General features: G+C 41.4%; 1 protein-coding gene across 9 annotated transcripts in view; it reads right to left on the bottom strand.

Moving 5' to 3' along the window:
• Window positions 1-19,856, bottom strand: part of LOC308463754 (disintegrin and metalloproteinase domain-containing protein 2-like) — a 95,473-nt gene that overhangs the window by 31,040 nt on the left and 44,577 nt on the right. For all 9 annotated transcript variants that reach the window (XR_013979718.1, XM_080982421.1, XM_080982418.1 and 6 more), the window contains 2 exons: window positions 2,915-3,054; window positions 1,488-1,686 (listed from right to left, as the gene is read on the bottom strand). Coding sequence is in view for 8 of the 9 variants with exons in the window: in XM_080982421.1 (XP_080838547.1) it covers window positions 1,488-1,686; window positions 2,915-3,054 (339 nt within the window). In the remaining variant the exon portion in view is untranslated. The remainder of the gene's footprint in view (window positions 1-1,487; window positions 1,687-2,914; window positions 3,055-19,856) is intronic.

Raw genomic sequence — 19,856 nt, 5'->3', positions numbered from 1 at the left:
CTTGCTCTTCCCTCCACTGAAAGAATATTTGTTGAGCCAGTGGAAGGGTTTTTCTCAAGTCTGTGTTCAGGGAGAATGGGGTACCTGCCATAACAGCTGTAATACATCTAAAAGGTGAGGTGCTTTTCACCTTAACGCCAGCTCTCACATGTGTTTTCTCTTCATCAACCTGGTGCCCTCCAGGTGCTTTGGACCACAGCTTCCATCATGCCCAGCCAGCATGGCCAATAGTCAGGGAAGACAGGCGTGGTATTCCAACAACATCAGGAGGGCCATTGTTCCCCTGCTACTGTATTATAACTTGCATCCATAACCCTGGGTGTTGCATGTCAAAAGCCTATTGAAATAAAAAGCATCTTCAATTTCTGGCAAAAGAGACAGCAGTGATGACTGGTGCCCATTGGGACAGGCAGGGCGGAAGGCAGGGAGACTAACAGTAACAAGGGTCAGAGCCAACAACAGACAGAACCAACTCATTCTGGTTTTGTCCCCATCCCCATCCTTGCTGATTTATCCAAGGGACAACATTGAGAGTGAGAGGAAGCCGACTGTTATCCCCTGGACTAGTTAAAAGGTGGGCAGGTGAGGGGGCACTGAGGTTGTCAGGGCAAAGCCTCATTTGCCCTTTGAATCAGCCACTGCTGCCTGCCAGTTTTCAATTGATAAAAAAACAGTGAGCTACAGAGAGGACCTGTTTCTTGTGCTCACTCAAGAAATATACTGTATTGAGATGGCACCAAGAACAAGGAATCTGACAGCTCGTTCGGTAGAGCATGAGACTCTTAATCTTAGGGTCATGGTTTCAAGCCCTATGTTGGGCAAAAATATCCCTGCATTGCAGGGGGTTGGACTAGATGACCCTTATGGTCCCTTCCAACCCTACAATTCTATGATTCTCTGACTTTCATCTTAATTCCTAGGCAGATATATATTGGTCCCAAAGCTAACCTGGTTCTAAGCCAATGAGCTTTTTGTACTGTTATTTGGATATAGGGTTAGTTTCACATTTCTGTCAGTAAACTGGTCTTCACACATATATATGGTCTCCTGTTGGCTTTGGTTGGCTTTTCAAATAACTGCTACATAGTTTTTCATTTGATAACCATGTTGTTTTTAAATTTCCAAAGCTGTGCTAGAAGAGAATACAACAAGTATTTTTCCAATTTAAACACATCAGGAGCAGGCGAAAACAACCAGAAAGGCCATAGTTTAGTGCTAGAGCATCGGTTTTGAATGCAGAAGGTCCCGGGTTCAATCCCCATCATCTCCAGGTAAGCTTGGTTTAAGGCAGCTGCCAGTTTTCCAAAAGGGGTGTTTGCAGCAGCCCTGGAGGCTTCCCAGAGCAAAAGTGGAAAGCAGGCACAGGTAGGTGGGAGTTATTCTAAATGTCTGCTTCTCTGTTTATTTTAAATAATCAACCCAAAACCCCTGGAATAGGGCAGAATACACATTCAAATGAACAAACCTGGAAAACAGGAGGTACTGACCTCTTCAGAGCCACAGTCACACTTCTCTCCAGCTTCCAGAACACCATTCCCACAAAGCGCTTTGCTTCTGGCACTTCGCTTCTTATAAAACAATTTTAAATTAGGTCGATTAGAGAGGCAATGGGCTCCCTTGAATTTAATGAAATTTTGGAAGTCTTTAATGCTGCAGCTGCTAAAAGCTTTAATTCCACTTGAAAGTCTAAAACATAGTAAGATGAATCTGCTATTATTATATGGCAAGCACAAATACACACACAACATATTTTGTTATAAAAAATAAAAACAAGAGCTCCTTCATTCTTATGCATGCTGAATGGAGGGCTGTCGAGTGCCGCAGGAGGCCAGGCCAGTCTCTGAAACCTGGAAGGTGACTTGAGCAAACTTTATATATATATATATATATATATATATATATATATATATGGAGTTTTCAAGAAGTTTTGTTACAGTCTGCACAGTTGCAGACACGGCTCCAAGGCATCATACTGAAGCACTATAAGGTAGGAGCCAATTATTTAAAATGAGTATTTATTTTGTCCTCCTTTCAGCTGGTAAACATCCACACCATAGATTTAAAGCACATGACTTCCCCCAGTTATCTGGGAACTGTAGTATACCCCTCACAGAGCTACACTTCACAACCACAAAGTATAGTTTCCAGGATTCTTGGAGGGAAGCCATGTGTTTTAAATGTAAGTTGTGGGTGTTTTGCAATTATTGAAAGAATGCAAAAGAGCTGAAAGAACTTGCTGTCAAGAGGCAAAAGGAGAAATGAGTGCACACAGCATGATCCCTCTTTAAAACCACCACCAATTATCTTGAGGGGAGGGTAGCATAAGTCTCCAGTATTAAACAAGGTTTACCCTTTCTACTTACTGGATTTTTTCCAGTTACATTTGTTACAAAATGATAACAGCAGATACCAAATCTATCAATAGCAGTGGAAGATTTTTGGCTCTTCAAAGTTTGCTAGTGCACAAGCCCTATTTATACACAGGTATAGCAGAACTTCACCCCTTATGGCAGGAGTGGGGAACATCAGACCCACGGGGCATAAATTAGGCTTTCCTGACCTCTGAATTTGTCCCAGAAGTTGAGGAGAAGTTTTTAATGTGTGGTGTTGAATTGTGCTTTTACTATTTTTTGTTGGGAGCCACCCAGAGTGACCGGGGCAAAACTGTCAAATGGACAGCATATAAATAAATGTTGTTGTTGTTGACAACAAACCACAGGAGATAAGCCTGTGCCTGTTCTTTGATGGTAAACTGCAGAAGAGTAGCCACCATTTCTGTTATCTCCAGTCTCTGTACAGTGCTGAGATAGGAAATGAGCTCTGCTGCTGCCTTCCACTATCAAAAGTATAAGCAAAGGCTTATGCCCAGTCCTAAAACCTATGAGCTGCTTAGTGCAATAGTCATAGTACTTACACTGCTTCCGTGTTCATTATGCAGACAAAGCCTCCTGGGCACTTGCACTCTTTGCCATTGTCATATTCCATCCCCAGGTTAAGGCCCAGCAATTGGGCCAGAATGACGGAGAATGGCTCTTTGGTCATGGACTTCTGATACTAGAAGGAAGAGGGAAAACTTGAATCAGGAACCAGATTATTCCACCCCATTATGGGAGACTAAATGCAAACAAGTCTCTTCGGTCCATATTTTAGGAGTGTAGTGAAGTTGGGAAATCTTGGTATGTCAAACGCTTGTTCACACAGCAGTGAGAGAGATAAAACTGTTGCTTTGGGAGAGATAAAACTGTTGCTTTCTGGGGAATGGGTGTCTGGTCTCTTTAAACGTAAAAACTCTCTGTCGCTAGAAGTGTGAGTCAATTACTTCTTGACTCTAGGCAGGATGAGATATTATCTAATTTGAAGACCCTGGCACAGCTGGGGGTTTGAGTGTGGATTGGGTTGTATAAAGGTGCAGGAGGCTATCAAGTAATTGACAGCTTGGAAGCCTGGTATGTGTAAGAAAGGCCTGGGAATGAAGGGAGAGCCTTTTTGATCTCAAGGTCTCTGAACCTAATCAAAGTTCAGCTGTGCCATCTCCTGACAACCAGGAGATATAGTCTCATCATACAGCCATTGGTAAATTGGTAATTAACCTAAAGAAATGATTGGTCCCTAACCTGCCCTCCACCTGGGTTTTAAAGGATAAAGGATTTGAAGAAGAAGAGTTTGGATTTGATATCCGGCTTTATCACTACCCAAAGGAGTCTCAAAGTGGCTAACAATCTCCTTTCCCTTCCTCCCCCACAGCAAACACTCTGTGAGGTGAGTGGGGCTGAGAGACGTCAAAGAAGTGTGACTGGCCTAAGGTCACCCAGCAGCTGCATGTGGAGGAGCAGGGAAGCGAACCCGGTTCACCAGATTACGAGACTACCGCTCTTAACCACTACATTCAGATGCAAATTGCAAAACATCTTGCCCTGGTACTTTGCCTGATGGCGTTTAACCAGTGAAAGGACTCCTGACTACTCACTGTGCTTTGAACTATTGTTGATGTGTGAGTATGGTTTTTAGTTAGCTATATTTTACCATGTTTTTATTTTCTGTTTGTAACTTCTAAGAACTGTGCAAACCTTTTGAGTAGCTTTTTCAATAAATTTGGAAAAGGACTTTTTGCCTTTTGTATTCTGTGCTTTTGCTCTGAGAAGCTGAACTAGTGCCTGACCGTTTGGACACCTACCAGATGAATTAATGTCTGCGTCATGGTAAAGTGACTCAAGGGCTGGGTAACCTGGTAAATATCGAACGGAGGTTCTCCTCCTTGAACCCCATTTGAGGGTGGCCCAGGAAAGGAGGTGATGGCAGCTTTACCGTTTGGCTTGTGATTTGCACCAACTAGTGAACTCTCCCCCGTCCCTGCCAAGTCCCGCTGGTGTCTAGGAGGAATGGTCGGTGGGGGGGGGGGGTTTAGAGCTTCTCAGTATTTAAGCTCATTTTGTAGAACCTAAGATCATATTAAAAGGGACGCAGGTGGCGCTGTGGGTTAAACCACAGTGCAATAAATAAAGGTTATGTAATATGCAATGCTAAATTATACAACAGGTTTTAGAATAATTGGCATTACTTTTCAAAGTAGTAGATGACCACCAGAGGCTTAAAAGGAGCAGCAGATCAGGAAGAGTGTTTATTTTACAGCCACTCTGCAGCCTTCCCAGATTCCCACACTTGAAGGAGGCTTTTTCAGATCAGGGAGTGTGGGCAGGCTGAGAGGATGGAGCAGGACTGGATAAATGCTTAATGGAAAGAAAAACACACCTTGCAATGTTAAGATAAACTCAACAGACACCCACTGAAACAGTAACAAAATTCTAAAGCAGCCTGAGAATGAGGCAAAGAAATAATAATGGAAGGCTCTTTCAAAGGAGAAGAAAACTTTCCAGAAACTGGAGGACAGGCTTCAGCACAGCACTCGTTAGAAGGAGAGGAGAATGAATGAATGAATGAATGAATGAATGAATGAATTTATTTCCTGCCCATCTGACTGGGTTTCCTCAGCCACTCTGGGTGGTTCCCAACAGAATTAAAAGCACAATAAAACATCAGACATTAAAAACTTCCCTAAACAGGGCTGCCTTCAGATGTCTTCTAAAAGTCAGATAGTTGTTTATTTCCTTGACATCTGATGGGAGGGCATTCCACAGGGCAGGCGCCACCACCAAGAAGGCCCTCTGCCTGGCTCCCTGTAACCTCACTTCTTGCATGGAGGGAACCGCCAGAAGGCCCTCGGAGCTGGACCTCAGTGTATATACAGAAGGTAGTGGTGTGTTTGGGTGCTGAGCTACATCACATCCTATGCTTTGCTGTGGCGACATAGGCAAGGTGTTCACTGATGCAGGCATGGCTTGCAGAATAGCAAGTTCGACTTCCGGGGTGGCACCATCGGTAATGGCGGATTCCCTCTGACTTGGAGGGAACCGGCTCTACGGAAATCGGGTCTGTACCGCTACGGCGCAGCGGGGACCCTTCAAAAATCACAGGCGGGTGAAGTCTGTGACCGTGGGACTTGGCGGGCACCGTTTGCGGGCCCCCCCAATTGGCAAAGGAGCCCGGCAACGGGCTCCGGAGCGGAGCGGGGAAGTGGCGCGGTGCTGTGAGTCGTCTGCTTCTTCCGTGGAGCGAAGCCGCGTAGCTGTTACCGGAGAGCACTGCCTTTTTCCTGGGACAATTTGGCTGTAAAACAACGATCCGTGAGTAGGCTAACTTCGGAATTAAAGGAACTTTACAAATTTTATGAATAACTTGGCACCGAAGCGGAGAGGCATAAACAGGAAGTCTGCCTTCCGTTCTTCTAAATGGAGTAAAGCAATGAACTTGAAAGCGGAAGCTTTAAAAGACGTTGGAAAAGGATTATAATTCGAGCATCAAAACAGTGATTTCCCCCCCTTGATTGAAGGGGAGGAGGGGGGAGATGGTTTGAACGTTATTTCCCTGCAAAAAAAAAAAGAGAGGAAGAGGAGCTAAAATCTACCGCTTAAAACCCTGGAACAGGTTCCCAGTGACAGTAAGAAAGCCGTATTGAGAATTGCGCTGTTACTGAAAGTACTCTTTGACAGTTAACTCTGCATCTGAGATACAACTAAGATACAATATTGCTGACAGGCTTCTCCTGGTTTTAAAGTAACAGGAAACAACTGAGATAGAAACTGTTGTCCTTTTGGTGAATTGGGGGGCGAAAGGGAGAAGTTAATTACTTTAAGACATTTTTGACTGTTACTGTGTCCCCCTAGAGGAAGTTTGAAACTGTTACAACTGCAGCTGGGCTAGGGAATTTTCCACTTCAAAACAACTCTGACTCTGATCGTGAGATTGACCTTGGGCTGTATCTTGAGGGTTATGGTAGATGGGAAAGAGAAGATAGATTTGTTAGATGCAAAAGAAAGAGGGGGATTTGCCCTGCCGGACTTAAAATTGTACTATGAAGCAGCAGCGTTTTGCTGGCTGAAAGAGTGGGTGCTCCTCGAGAACACAGATATCTTGGACTTAGGTTTCAATAATACATTTGGTTGGCATGCATATCTATGGTATGATAAAATTAAAGTGCATAGGGCCTTTAAAAATCACATTGTCAGAAAAGCGTTATTTAATGTTTGGATAAGATATAAAGACTTGTTGGAAAACAAAACCCCTAGATGGTTGTCACCCTTGGAGGCTAAGGCATTGAAGAAACTCAATATGGAGGCCGAATGGCCAAAGTATTGGGAAATCTTGGAACAAGATGGAGATAAATTGAAATTGCAGAGTCATGAGAAATTGAAACCTAAAGTAAGAGATTGGCTCCATTATTATCAAATAATGGAGGTCTACAAACAAGATAGGAAAATTGGCTTCCAGGTGGAGAAATCAAAATTAGAAACTGAATTGTTAGAACCCAATACCAAGAATTTGTCAAGAATGTATAACTTGCTGCTGAAATGGAATACACAAGATGAAACAGTTAAATCGGCTATGATTAAGTGGGCACAGGACATTGGTCACAATGTTATGTTTGCTGACTGGGAATGGTTGTGGAACACCGGTATAAAATTTACGGCATGTAATGCCTTAAAGGAAAATGTTATGAAAATGATCTACAGGTGGTACATGACCCCAGTCAAGCTAGTAAAAATTTATCATTTGCCTGATAATAAGTGTTGGAAGTGTAAAGAAACTGAAGGTACTTTCTATCACCTTTGGTGGACGTGCCCGAAGATTAAGGCTTTCTGGGAAATGATATATAATGAAATGAAAAAGGTACTTAAATGTACTTTCCCTAAGAAACCAGAGGCCTTTCTCTTGGGCATCGTCGGCCAATTGGTGTCAAAGAAAGATAGAATTTTCTTTATGTATGCTACGACAGCAGCAAGAATACTCATCGCAAAGTATTGGAAGACACAAGACCTACCCACCGTGGAAGAATGGCAGATGAAAGTGATGGACTATATGACACTGGCTGAGATGACTGGCAGAATCCGTGATCAGAGGAAAGAGACGGCGGAAGAGGACTGGAAGAAATTTAAAATTTATCTTAAGAGCTATTATAAAATTGATGAATGCTAAAATGCCGAGGTGCTGAGAGAAAAGGGGAAACAGTGACATAAGATTAAGTTAGAGAAAGGACTAAGAGGACATATATTTGATAAAATTGCTCAAAAGCTGCTGAAATAATTTTGCAAACAGGGATGCAGAAAGGGGAGGTATGGGGGAGTCCGAGAAACGAAGGTTATGGAAAAAAGGTTATGAAATTATACATGTTTGTTTGTCTTTTTATTTGTTTGTATTGTTTTAAAAAATGCTGTAAAACCAATAAAAATCTATATTAAAAAAAAAAGAGAAGATAGATTTGTTACAAGCAACGAGGTCTGGCAGAGTATTTCGCACAGACGGTGGGCTGCAAAGAAGGGCATCGACATCTGGCCCTTCTGGTTTACCAACAGCAACCTCATCGGCACAACCTAAACCCAAAGGTATGGCAGCTGACGATGCCCTGGCTCAGGCACTAGGCAAAATTAATGAATCTTTGGAAAGAATAAGTAAACAAGTAGCCGAGGCATTGGGCAAAATTGATCAAAACACCACAAGTATTAATAATTTGGGACAGAAGGTAAATACTAATACAGAAACTATTCAGAAATTACTGCAGGAATCCACCTCGACACGAAAGACAGCCGAAGAGGCTAAGGAAATTGCAACTGCTACAGCTACTGTTGTAGAAGAGAAGATACCACCGTTACACAAACAACTTGAAGACCACAAGTCAATACTGTCTATGATTGAGTTGAAGGAGAAACAAGCGAATTTAAGGGTCAGGGCCGTACCTGAATTGGAGAAAGACAATTTGATTGAATTTCTTACGCAGGAATTTGCAGACTTTTGGAACCCAGATTTGGGGAAGGATAGTTTCAAGATAGTGAGTGCTTTTAGGCTTGGAAAAGGAGGGAGGAAGAACAGGGTGAGAGACTGTTTGATCACCCTCCGAACAAAAGAGGAGAGAGACAAAATCTTGAGTCTGCACTTCCAGAAGACCTTGGAAATATATCAGTCAAGGATATTCCGAAACATCTTTTGGACCTTAGGTCCAATTATAGAGATTTGGTTGCCCTGTTGAGAAGTAACGGAATCATTTTTAGGTGGGAATTCCCCCAAGGCCTATCCTTCAGTTATAAAGGGAAGAAGATAAAAATAAGATCAGAAGATGACAAAGATAAATTTTGGAGAGACCACGGAGAAGACCTGCAGAAGAAAGTTACAGGAGAGCTAAGAGCACTTGTAAGTGAAACTTTAGACACACCAGATTTACCTCCGGAACTAAAAGACCGCCTGAAGAAGGTGATACCACCAACAGAACAGGAACAGGCACTGGGTGCAGTTGGAGGAGAAGTGAAGTAACTACATCATGGCTCTGCAACTACTAAGTTGGAATTGTAATGGTTTGAACTCCCCTCAGAAAAGGAGATCTGTGTTTCATTTATTAAAAAAGGAACAATTGGACTTGATTTGTTTATAAGAAACACATATAACAAGGTTACACAGGAAACTATTGATTAATAAAAGACTTGGTCAGGAGTTTATTTCATCAGACAAGGTTAAAAAAAGAGGGGTAGTGATTTATGCAAAGGAGAGATTATTACCGAAATTTATCTTTTTTTTTTTTTTGCTGATAAATTTTTATTGGTATTATACATATATACATATGAACTTATACAAAGTCCAATACTTAAATTACACATAATATATTCATTCCATAAATCATAAATACATTAATTTTAGGCTCTGCCAAGCCTTGAACTTCCTTCCACTCCTTTGGTAAGTATCAAATAGACTTTATATTCACGTATTTTATCTCTTTTGCATAATAACCTTTTACTGTTAGAGTTATTCCAATCCCGCCAGTGTCGTTTAAAGTTTGATCCCAATATATATCCAATATTTAATCCAATTGTCATGAAATTTCTGTTCATCTTGATCTCTTATTCTTCCTGTTATTCTAGCGAGCTCGGCATAGTTTGTTAATTTGATCTGCCAATCATTTATATTAGGTATGGCGTCCGTTTTCCAATTTTGTGCTAACATGATTCTTGCGGCTGTTGTGGCATATAAAAATAGTACCTTATCTTCTTTTTTAATTTCTTTACCTGTCATTCCTAGCAGAAAGGCTTCGGGTTTTTTGGGAAACGTGTATTTAAAAAAATTTTTAAGCTCGTTATAAATCGATTCCCAAAAGCCTTTCACTTTGCTGCATAACCACCACATATGGTAGAAGTCACCATCTACTTCTCCACATTTCCAACATCTTTTGTTCTTTAACCTATAGATCTTAGCCAGTTTCACTGGTGTGAGGTACCACCTAAATATCATTTTCCACATATTTTCCCTTAATGCCATACATGCCGTGAACTTCATGTTAATATTCCATAATTCTAGCCATCTCTCAAAATCAATGTTATAGCCGATGTCTATTGCCCACTATTGACCAAGGAAGATTTGTGGCAATTGAAATTCAAACACAAGGAGAAAAAATTTTGATAGTAGGAATTTACGCAGCAAATGAGGGGAAATCCGATTTTTTTTTTAAAGTTGCATGAGACCCTGATGGACTATTTGGATTATAATGTGATTTTGATGGGAGACATGAATGGAGTGGTATCTACACATATGCACAAGGCACAAAGACAGGTAGTCACTAAGGATGGTAGACTACCGAAAACTTTTTTTGAGATGACAGACAACTTGGACTTAGTCGATATTTGGAGAACAAAGAACCCCATGGCTAAAGAAGGAACCTTCTTTTCTGAAGCCAATATGACATGGACAAGAATTGACCAAATATGGGTAACTAGAGGAATGGCACCAAAGACAAGAAAAGTGGAAATCTGCCCAAGAACCTGCTCCGACCATAATGCTGTTAAGATGGAAATGAAACTAACACCAACTGGCTCCTTTAGACAACTATATACACAAGGGCCACAGAAAGAAACTGACGTAGATCGATTTTTGAAAACAAATGGATTACAAAAAATCTCTCAAGAAAATAAATTAATGTTGAATTACAAAATAACTGAACAGGAGATAGAAGGTGCCATTCAGAATATGCAATTGGGTAAATCTCCAGGACCGGATGGACTGACTTCTAGATACTACAGATCTTTAAAAGAATGGCTAGTACAACCTTTGAAAGAGGTCTGTAATGAAATAATGGAGAGGAAAAGGGCACCAGAGTCATGGAAAGAAGCATATATCACACTTGTACCAAAAATAGAGACTGAAAAGACGCAGCTTAAGAACTATCGCCCCATATCATTGCTTAATGTGGATTACAAAATTTTTGCAGATATTTTGGCTAAAAGACTAAAAAGAGTGTTAGTGGAAGAGATACATAAGGACCAAGCAGGCTTTCTCCCAGGAAGACATCTATCTGATAATGTGAGAAACATAATTAATATTTTAGAAAAATTACAAGTGAATATAAATACTAAGGCAGTTTTAATATTTGTGGACGCGGAGAAAGCTTTTGACAATATTTCTTGGACTTTTATGAAAAAAAACCTACAGGGTATGGGGGTAGGCCAAGGTTTTGAAAATGGTATAAGTGCAATATATTCTGAACAAAAGGCTAAATTAATTGTAAATAATGTGGTGACGGAAGAATTTAAGATAGAAAAAGGGACACGACAAGGTTGCCCAATCTCCACATTGCTTTTTATATCGGTCCTGGAGGTTCTGCTGAATATGATAAGAAGGGACCAGTTGGTTAAAGGTATACAGGTCGGAGCCAAACAGTACAAATTGAGAGCATTTGCAGATGACTTAGTATTGACGTTACAGGAGCCAGAATCTAGTACCAAAAGGGTTTTAGAACTGATTCAAGAATTTGGTCAAGTGGCAGGATTTAAATTGAATAAGTTAAAAGCCAAGGTTTTAGAGAAAAATTTAACACCAATGGAGAGAGAGAGGTTTCAGAATGAGACAGGTTTAACAGTGGTTAAGAAAGTTAAATACCTGGTGTCAGAGCTGGCTCCAGGTCCCAGCTCACAGAGGACCAACGCTAGCTGGCATTAATGTACAAAAGTCTTTATTGAAGTACAGTTTCCATTTTCAAGCTGCAGCGCCCCAGCTCTACGTCTAGGGGTTAGATCGGCGAAGCTCCATCTGAGTCTCCGCCCCCTGTACACCAGTTTAAGATTCTAGCCTTACTCCACCTCTTCCGTCTCTCCTTTCTCCTCTGGGTCCTGCTACCCCCCGGGGTCCCTTCCTTCCTGGATTCTTCTGACGCTGACGTTGACCCCCCTGACTCCTCCCCCTCTTTTCGGCGGGCTTTGGGACCTGGCTCCCTATCCGGGCTGCCAACTGCGCCGCCCTCCTGTACATTTGAACTTGGCGCGCGCGCCCAGCCTTCAACCTTCCTCTCGACCGTTTCCTCGCTCCCCGATGGAGGCGTGGCCAATCCTGACTCATGTCCTCCCACTGGCAGTGCACCGCCTGATCCCGATGCCTGGGACTCCTCCCCCCTACTGCACTCTGGTGTGGACGCTGGTCCTGATTTCCAACTGCTGCTCTCTGAGTCCCCTCTGGCCCCTTCTTCCTGGGGTGTCCCCCTAGGCACCCCCCTTGCTCTGACCATGGGAGCCCCTTTCTGTGAATCTTCCGATTCGCTGGAAAGACTCAGAGACCTCGGACCGCTGTCATCGCTAACATTTCCTTCGGACTCCTCCCCCTCGCTCTCTATTTCCTCCCTTTCCTGTGCCTCTGCTCCTGAACCCCTGACACCTGGGGATTAACATGACAGCAAAAAATGGGAATTTATTTAAAGACAACTATGAAAAATGCTGGGCTGAAGTGAAAAAAGATTTAGAAATTTGGTCAAATTTGAAGCTTTCACTGCTGGGTCGTATTGCTGCTGTAAAAATGAATGTATTGCCTAGAATGTTATTCTTGTTTCAATCATTGCAAATTGTGGACAAAATGGTCTGTTTCAAGAAGTGGCAGAGAGACATTTCTAGATTTGTCTGGCAGGGCAAGAAGCCTAGAATAAAATTTAAAATATTAACCGATGCAAAGGATAGAGGTGGATTTGCCCTGCCAGACCTCAAACTTTATTATGAATCAGCAGCATTCTGCTGGTTGAAAGAATGGCTGCTTCTTGAGAACACAGACATTTTGGAGTGGCAGAGTCAGTATTTTAGTCTTATTCTTATTGACCTTAAAGCCTGTCACAGCACCAAACTCTTCAATTTTTTGTAGGGCTTCTTTTACACTGTGCTTTGGATCTTCTAATGTTAGAACAATGTCATCCGCAAAAGCTTTAATTTTGTGTTCCTTAGTTCCTACCCTGACTCCTTTAACCTCTGCTGTATCCCTCAGCCTCTTAGTAAGTACTTCCAGTACTAAGATAAATAGTAGGGGGGACAGAGGGCAGCCTTGCCTCGTCCCTTTAGAAATATCAAAAAATTCTGATGTAGTATTATTTATTATAAGTTTTGCCTTTTGCTCATGATAGATAGCCTCTATACCTTTTCTGAATCTTTCTCCCGCCCCCATCCTTTTCAAATTTTCCATCAGAAAGCGCCAAGAGACATTATCGAATGCCTTCTCCGCATCGATAAATATCAAGGCCGCCTGTTTATCTATTCTAGTTTCCAGGTATTCAATAATATCTATCACATTTCTTACGTTATCCTTTAGTTGTCTTCCTGGTAGGAAGCCCGTTTGATCTTTATGAATTCTATTTTTTAATACCCTTTTTAGTCTTTCTGCCATTATATCCGCAAACAGTTTATAATCGTTATTTAATAACGAAATCGGCCTATAGTTCTTCACCTCTAAGGTATCCACATCTTTTTTAGGTATTAAAGTAATATATGCTTCCTTCCAGGTATTCGGAATCCTTCCCTCTTTTAAAATATTATTCATCACTTCACATAGAATTGGGCATAATTGCTCACTTAATGTTTTATAGTACTTGGCTGGTAGGCCATCCGGCCCCGGCGCTTTCCCAATTTTCATCTTTTTTATTGCCTTCCTTATCTCATCTTCTGTAATCCTCTGGTCTAATAACTCTTTCTCTTCTATGGCAATCTGTTGTAAATGGTGATCTTCCAGATATCGGTCTATTTCATAATCTATTTCCTTTCCTCTTTTATACAATTCCTTATAATACGTCTGAAATATCCTTTTTATTTCTTTTGGCTCTTCCACTATCCTTTCTCCATCCCTTATCTTGCAGATCGTATTTTGTTTTTTCCTTTCTCTTATTTGCCACGCCAAGAATTTTCCTATTTTATTAGCTGATTCAAAGTTCTTTTGTTTCATCATTTTAATTTTCCACTCAATTTCCTGGTTAACTATCATAGAAAACTGGGCTTGTAATATTTTTAAGTTTTGCTTTATTGTCTCGTCACCTGGTTTAATAGCTAGTTGTCTTTCATTCTCCATAAGCTGTGTTAGAATCTCTTCTTTTTTCCCCTCTTTTTCTTTTCTTAAATGGCTGTTTTTCTGAATTAGGAAGCCCCTCATAACGGCTTTTCCTGCATCCCAGACCGTTTCTGTAGCTGTTTTTTTGTGTAAATTCCACTTGAAGTATTCTTCAATTGTTTCTTTCGCCTCACTTACTATCTTTTGATTATTAAATATACCTTCATTCATTCTCCATCTAAATACTCTAGTATCTTTACCCTTTATCTCCATAAATACCGGATTATGGTCAGATATAGTTTGTGGGAGTATTTCAGATTTAGCTAAGTTCTGTGTCAACTCCTTTGAGATCCAAATATTATCTATTCTCCCCCAACTCTAATTTGGGTTTGAGAAAAAGGTATATTGTTTTATAGTGGGGTTTTTAAATCTCCAGGCGTCAATTAGTCCCATATTATCAACCAAATCAAAAAACGTTCGAGGTAGCTTGCCTTCCTTTGTCTCTTGCTTTTTCGTTGACCTATCCAAATTTGGTGACACCACTCCGTTAAAATCGCCCATCAATATCATTTTTTGATCGATCCATTCTAATAACTTATTACCTAATTCTGAGAAGAAAGCCGATTTTTTATCGTTAGGAGCGTATATTCCGGCGACAATTATTTTTATTCCTTGGAATACAATCTGTACTACTATCATTCTCCCTTGCTCATCTTTATACAGTATTTTTGGGTCGAATTTTTCCTTTATATATAGTACCACACCTCTTTTCTTAACCTTATCCGATGCCACAAAATCCAACCCTAGTTTCTTATTATTCAGAATTCTCTTATGTTTTCTTATTACATGAGTCTCTTGTAGACAGATTATGTCAAGGTTCTTTTTTAATAAAATATGTGTAATCTGGTTCCTTTTATTTTTATTGTTAAGTCCGTTCATGTTCCAAGACAGTATTTTTAAAGCCATCTATTATGTACAATTAGTAAATTATCAAATCTGGCTTAAAGCTGCTGTTCTTTGTCTTCTTTCTCTTCCTCTTCCCTCGCTTCTGTTAAGTTTATCTCTCTCTCTCCCTCTTCACTCCCCCCGCCCCCGCCCCCCTCCCCCAGCCGCTCCCCTCCCTCCCTCCCCCCACCCCGCAACCCTTCCAAGTTCCTTCTCGTATCTTCTTGCAAATTTTTCAAGTTCTGAAGGGCTGGACAGTTTGAATCTTTTATCCTTAAAGTAAAATGAAATTCCTTCCGGAAACTCCCATCTATATAGGATCCCATTTTTCTTCAGTTGGTTATGGGAAGGAGGGAAATGGGAAGGAGGGAAAAGAGATCAAGGACTACGATACTTTGATGGCTGAAATAAGGAAAGAATTGAAACATAATGAGCAATATATAGAGAAAAAGCTACTGGAAGTGCAGGATACATTAGATTAGAGATTAGAGGGGGTGGTGGGAGAACTGATAGGAAAAGTCAAAGATCTATCGGTAAGAGCCAAAGTACTTGAGGATTCTATGAAAAGGGTGCAAAAGGATACAAAAGACAGTAAGAAGGATTTGGACAGAATTAAAATAGAAGTTAAGGAGATAGGTAAGGTACAGGAAGAATTGTTGGACAGTATGGCTATGACTCAGATGAGACAGAACCAACTAAATTTAAAATTTAGAGGGATCCCAGAGGACCCAAACGAGAATATAAGATCTAAAATGGTGAAAGAGTTGGCAATTTGGTTAGATAGGAAGGAGGAAGAGATAACCTTCTCCCTAGCAAATATATTTCGGATAAAAACAAAATCGGCTAAAGCTAGGGGGGGGAAATTGCCAGGAGATGTAATAGCCATGTTTAACTCGTTGGATATGAGGAACGAAGTACTGAAACAGAACTATAGTAAAAGGTTATATATTGAAGGAAACCAAATTATTGTATTTAAAGAGATCCCTTCGAGATTTCTTCGAAGGAGGGATGTGTATAAAAAATTAACTAACCAACTGAAGAATGCTCCTGGAGTGTTAACTAACCCCTGACAGTCCAGAACCATAACAGTTTAGTGTGCAGTTGGACACAGTATTAGGCAGCTGGAAAGCTGATAATGTACAGTCTGAAAAAATGGTGTGGGGGGTAGACATGTTAAGCATATGCACTTATTACACACTTAAATGACCGGCAATGTAGGGGACAGCATGACTCCAGTACAGGATTATATCCTAAGCTACTTGTCAGGGAACTGACATCGGAGCTAGAGGCGGAGGGAAGGCTCTCAAATGATGCTGGAGAAGGGCCCAGCAGGGAGAGGCAGCTCAGCAGATGGGGGAAGCAATTCAGCGCAACACCAGGAATAAAGCGGGGCAGATGGGGGAATCGGCGAGAGGGCTTCCAGACTCTTCACCGGACACCAGCGGGGAGAGCACGGGTCCTCCGCTACCCACGCCCTCCCTGCGCAGAAGACTTCCGCGCAGAGAGAGTAGGAGGAGACTGGGTGTCAAACAACTTTTATGTTGGAAAAGGTTTAAGAAACGCCCACTGACGGATTCTGCTAGTGACTGAGGCAGCCACGAAGTGAAGGGCTGTCCAGACTGAAAGGTTTAACAAGGCAACAAAGCCAGATAGACTTCCGGAGGAGGCGCCATCGGCAATGGCGGATTCCCTCTCGACTTGAGGGAATAGCTCTGCGGAAATCGGGTCTTGCCGCTACGGCGAAGCGGGGACCCCTTCGAAAATCACAGGCGGGTGAAGCCTGTGACCGTGGGACTCGGCGGGCACCCTTAGCGCCCCCCCAATTTGCGAGGGAACCCTGGAAAGAGTTCCGGAGCGGAGCGGGGAGTCTGGCGCGGTGCTGAGAGTCAACTGCTTCTTCCGTGGAGTGAAGCCGTGCAGCTGTTGCCGGAGAGCGCCGACCTTTTTCCTGTGACAATTCGGCTAAGAAACAACTACCCGTGAGTAGGTTAAGTCTGAAGATTGGGGAACTTAAGGGAAAAAGGGCTAATTTGGTACCGAAGCGGGAAGGTGTAAACAGGAAGTCCGCCTTCCTTTTATGTAAATAGATCAAAGCAAAGACTGTCAAAGCAAAGAGCTAGAAACTGCGTTGAAAAAGACTTAAATCCCACATCAATAAAAAGAGAACTCCCTCCCTGTGGTGCGGGAGAGGGGAGGGAGAAGGGGAAGTATTTTTGCCCACAAAAGAAGAGAGAAAGTGAACTAAGACCATCACTTAATGCCTGGGAACGGACTGTCAAGGGACATTGAAATTGCCATATTGGGAAACGCGCTGTCAAAAGATAATGCAACTTTTTGACAGCTAGCTCTGCAAGAGGGATACTTTGATTCTGAAAAGCCCCACTGGATTTGAAACTGTTGCCCTTTTCGGCTAAAGGGGGGATCTTTGAAAGCTGGAATAGCTATTTTATTGCTACAATTTGGAACTGCTACTGTGTCCCCCTAGAGGAACTTTGAAATTGCTACAACTGGCCAGGGAATTTTCCACCTTAAATTGGCTATACTAAAGGGGAATTTTCCACCACAAACAAGCAATCGTGGGACCGACCTTGATTCTCAGATAAAGTGTTATGGCAGACTCGACTCAGGAAAAAACAACAAGGTCTGGTAAAATTAGACAGCAGCAGCGTAGACCGTCAGCACCCAGCCTTCCTGCCCCACCAGGGGAAGACTCAGCCCAGGTGGCCTCTAAAGGAATGGCAGCTGAAGGGGGCTTATCTTCAGCCTTAGATAAAATTTTTGAATCTTTGGAAAAGTTGAGTAAACAAGTGGCTGAAGCGACAACTAAAATTGATCAAAATACAACAAGCATCAATAACTTGGGGCAGAAGGTGAACTCAAATACAGAATCTATTGAGAAACTGCTGCAGGAATCTACTTTGAATCGAAAAACAGCTGAAGAGGCCAAGCAAAAAGCATTGGCTGTAGAGGAAAAGATAGAGGAAAAGATTCCACCGATATGCAGGCAGCTGGAGGATCATAAGTCATCGCTGTCTATGATCGAATTGAAAGAAAAACAGACAAATCTAAGGATCAGGGCAGTACCTGAACTTGAGAAAGACAACCTGAGTGACTTTCTTACGCAGGAATTTACTGACTTTTGGGATCTAGACCCAGACAAGCTAGACTTCAAGATACTAAGTGCCTTCAGACTTGGAAGAGGGGGGAGAAAGAACAGGGTGAGAGACTGTTTGATTACCCTCCGATCAAGAGAGGAGAGAGACAGAATATTGAGCTTGCACTTCCAGAAGACCTTGGAAATAAAGGAATCAAAAGTGGAGATATTTAAAGACATCCCTAAACATCTCTTGGATCTCAGGTCTAACTACGGAGACTTGGTGGCCCTGCTAAGAGCAAACAGAATCATCTTCAGGTGGGAATTCCCTCAAGGCCTATCTTTTACTTTTAAAGGGAAAAAGTTTAAAATAAGATCAGTGGAACATAAAGAAACATTTCTGAAAGATTACGAAGAAGATCTGCAAAAAGAAACTGAAAAAGAGCCAAGAGCTTTAAAACCAGGAATACAGGACATAGTACCACTACCTTTGGGACTGGACAAGTTAGAGAAGGTGATACCACCAACAGAACAAGAACAATCACTTGGTGCAGTTGGAGGAAAAGTAAAATAAATACACCATGTCCCTGCAACTATTAAGTTGGAATATTCATGGACTTAATTCCCCAGAGAAAAGGAAAACAGTCTTTCATTTACTGAAAAAGGAACAATTGGACTTGATTTGTTTACAGGAAACACATGTGATAAGGCTCCATAGGAAAGTATTGATTAATAAAAGATTGGGCCAGGAGTTTATTTCATCGGACAAAGTCAAAAAGAGAGGAGTTGTAATTTACGCGAAAGAGAGCCTATCACCTAAATTTATTTTTAAAGATGATCAAGGAAGATATGTGGCAATTGAAATTCAAACACAAGGAGAAAAATTTCTGATAGTAGGAGTATATGCTCCAAATGAGGGGAAATCTGAATTTTTTAAGAAGTTGCATGAGACATTGTTGGACTATATGGATTACAACATTATAATGATGGGAGACATGAATGGAGTGGTATCCACAAACATGGACAAGTCGCAGAGACAGGTAGTTACCCAAAATGGCAGACTACCAAAAACCTTTTTTGAGATGACTGACAATATGGACTTGATTGATATTTGGAGAATAAAGAAGGGAGGGAACCTTCTTCTCTGAAGCCAAAATGACATGGACAAGAATTGACCAAATTTGGATTACTAGAGGACTGGCACCTAAAACTCGAAAAGTGGAAATTTGCCCTAAAACCTGCTCCGACCATAATGCCGTGAAAATGGAGATGAAATTAACACCTATCGGCTCCTTCAGATGGAGGATGAATGACACCCTGTTTAGAGATCAAGAAGTTACCAAGAAGGCCCAAAAAACCTTGAGAGATTACTTTGAGATAAATATGAACACTACCATTGAAAAAAGAGTAATCTGGGACGCAAGCAAGGCAGTTATGAGAGGGTTTCTAATTCAACAGAATGCAATAAAGAAGAGAACCCAAAATGAGAAAAAAGACAAAATTCTGGAAAAAATAAAAGAGGGGGAGAAGAAACTGAGAGCGAAACCAAAATCACAAGAGATTCTGAGAGAAATAAAGTTATACCAAGTTCAATATATGAAGATGATGAATCAGGAAATAGAATGGAAAATTAAACAGATGAAACAAAGGACATTTGAATCGGCTAATAAATGTGGAAAACTGCTAGCTTGGCAAATGAAAAAAAGACAAAAACTTAACACTATTACCAACTTGGAAGTGGAAGGAAAGAACATCCAGAATCCAGTGGAAATTAGAAAATGCTTCCAGAGGTACTTTAAACAGCTATATACACAAGGGCCACAGAAAGAGTGCGATTTAGACAAATTTTTAAAAACAAATGGACTTCAAAAAATCTCTCAAGAAGATAAGTTAATGTTGAACTATAAAATAACAGAACAGGAGGTGGAAGGTGCCA

Source organism: Podarcis pityusensis (assembly GCF_964106645.2).
Source record: "Podarcis pityusensis genome assembly, chromosome: 15".
Taxonomy (NCBI): Eukaryota; Metazoa; Chordata; class Lepidosauria; order Squamata; family Lacertidae; genus Podarcis; species Podarcis pityusensis.
This window is presented reverse-complemented; position numbering and strand designations above follow the sequence as displayed.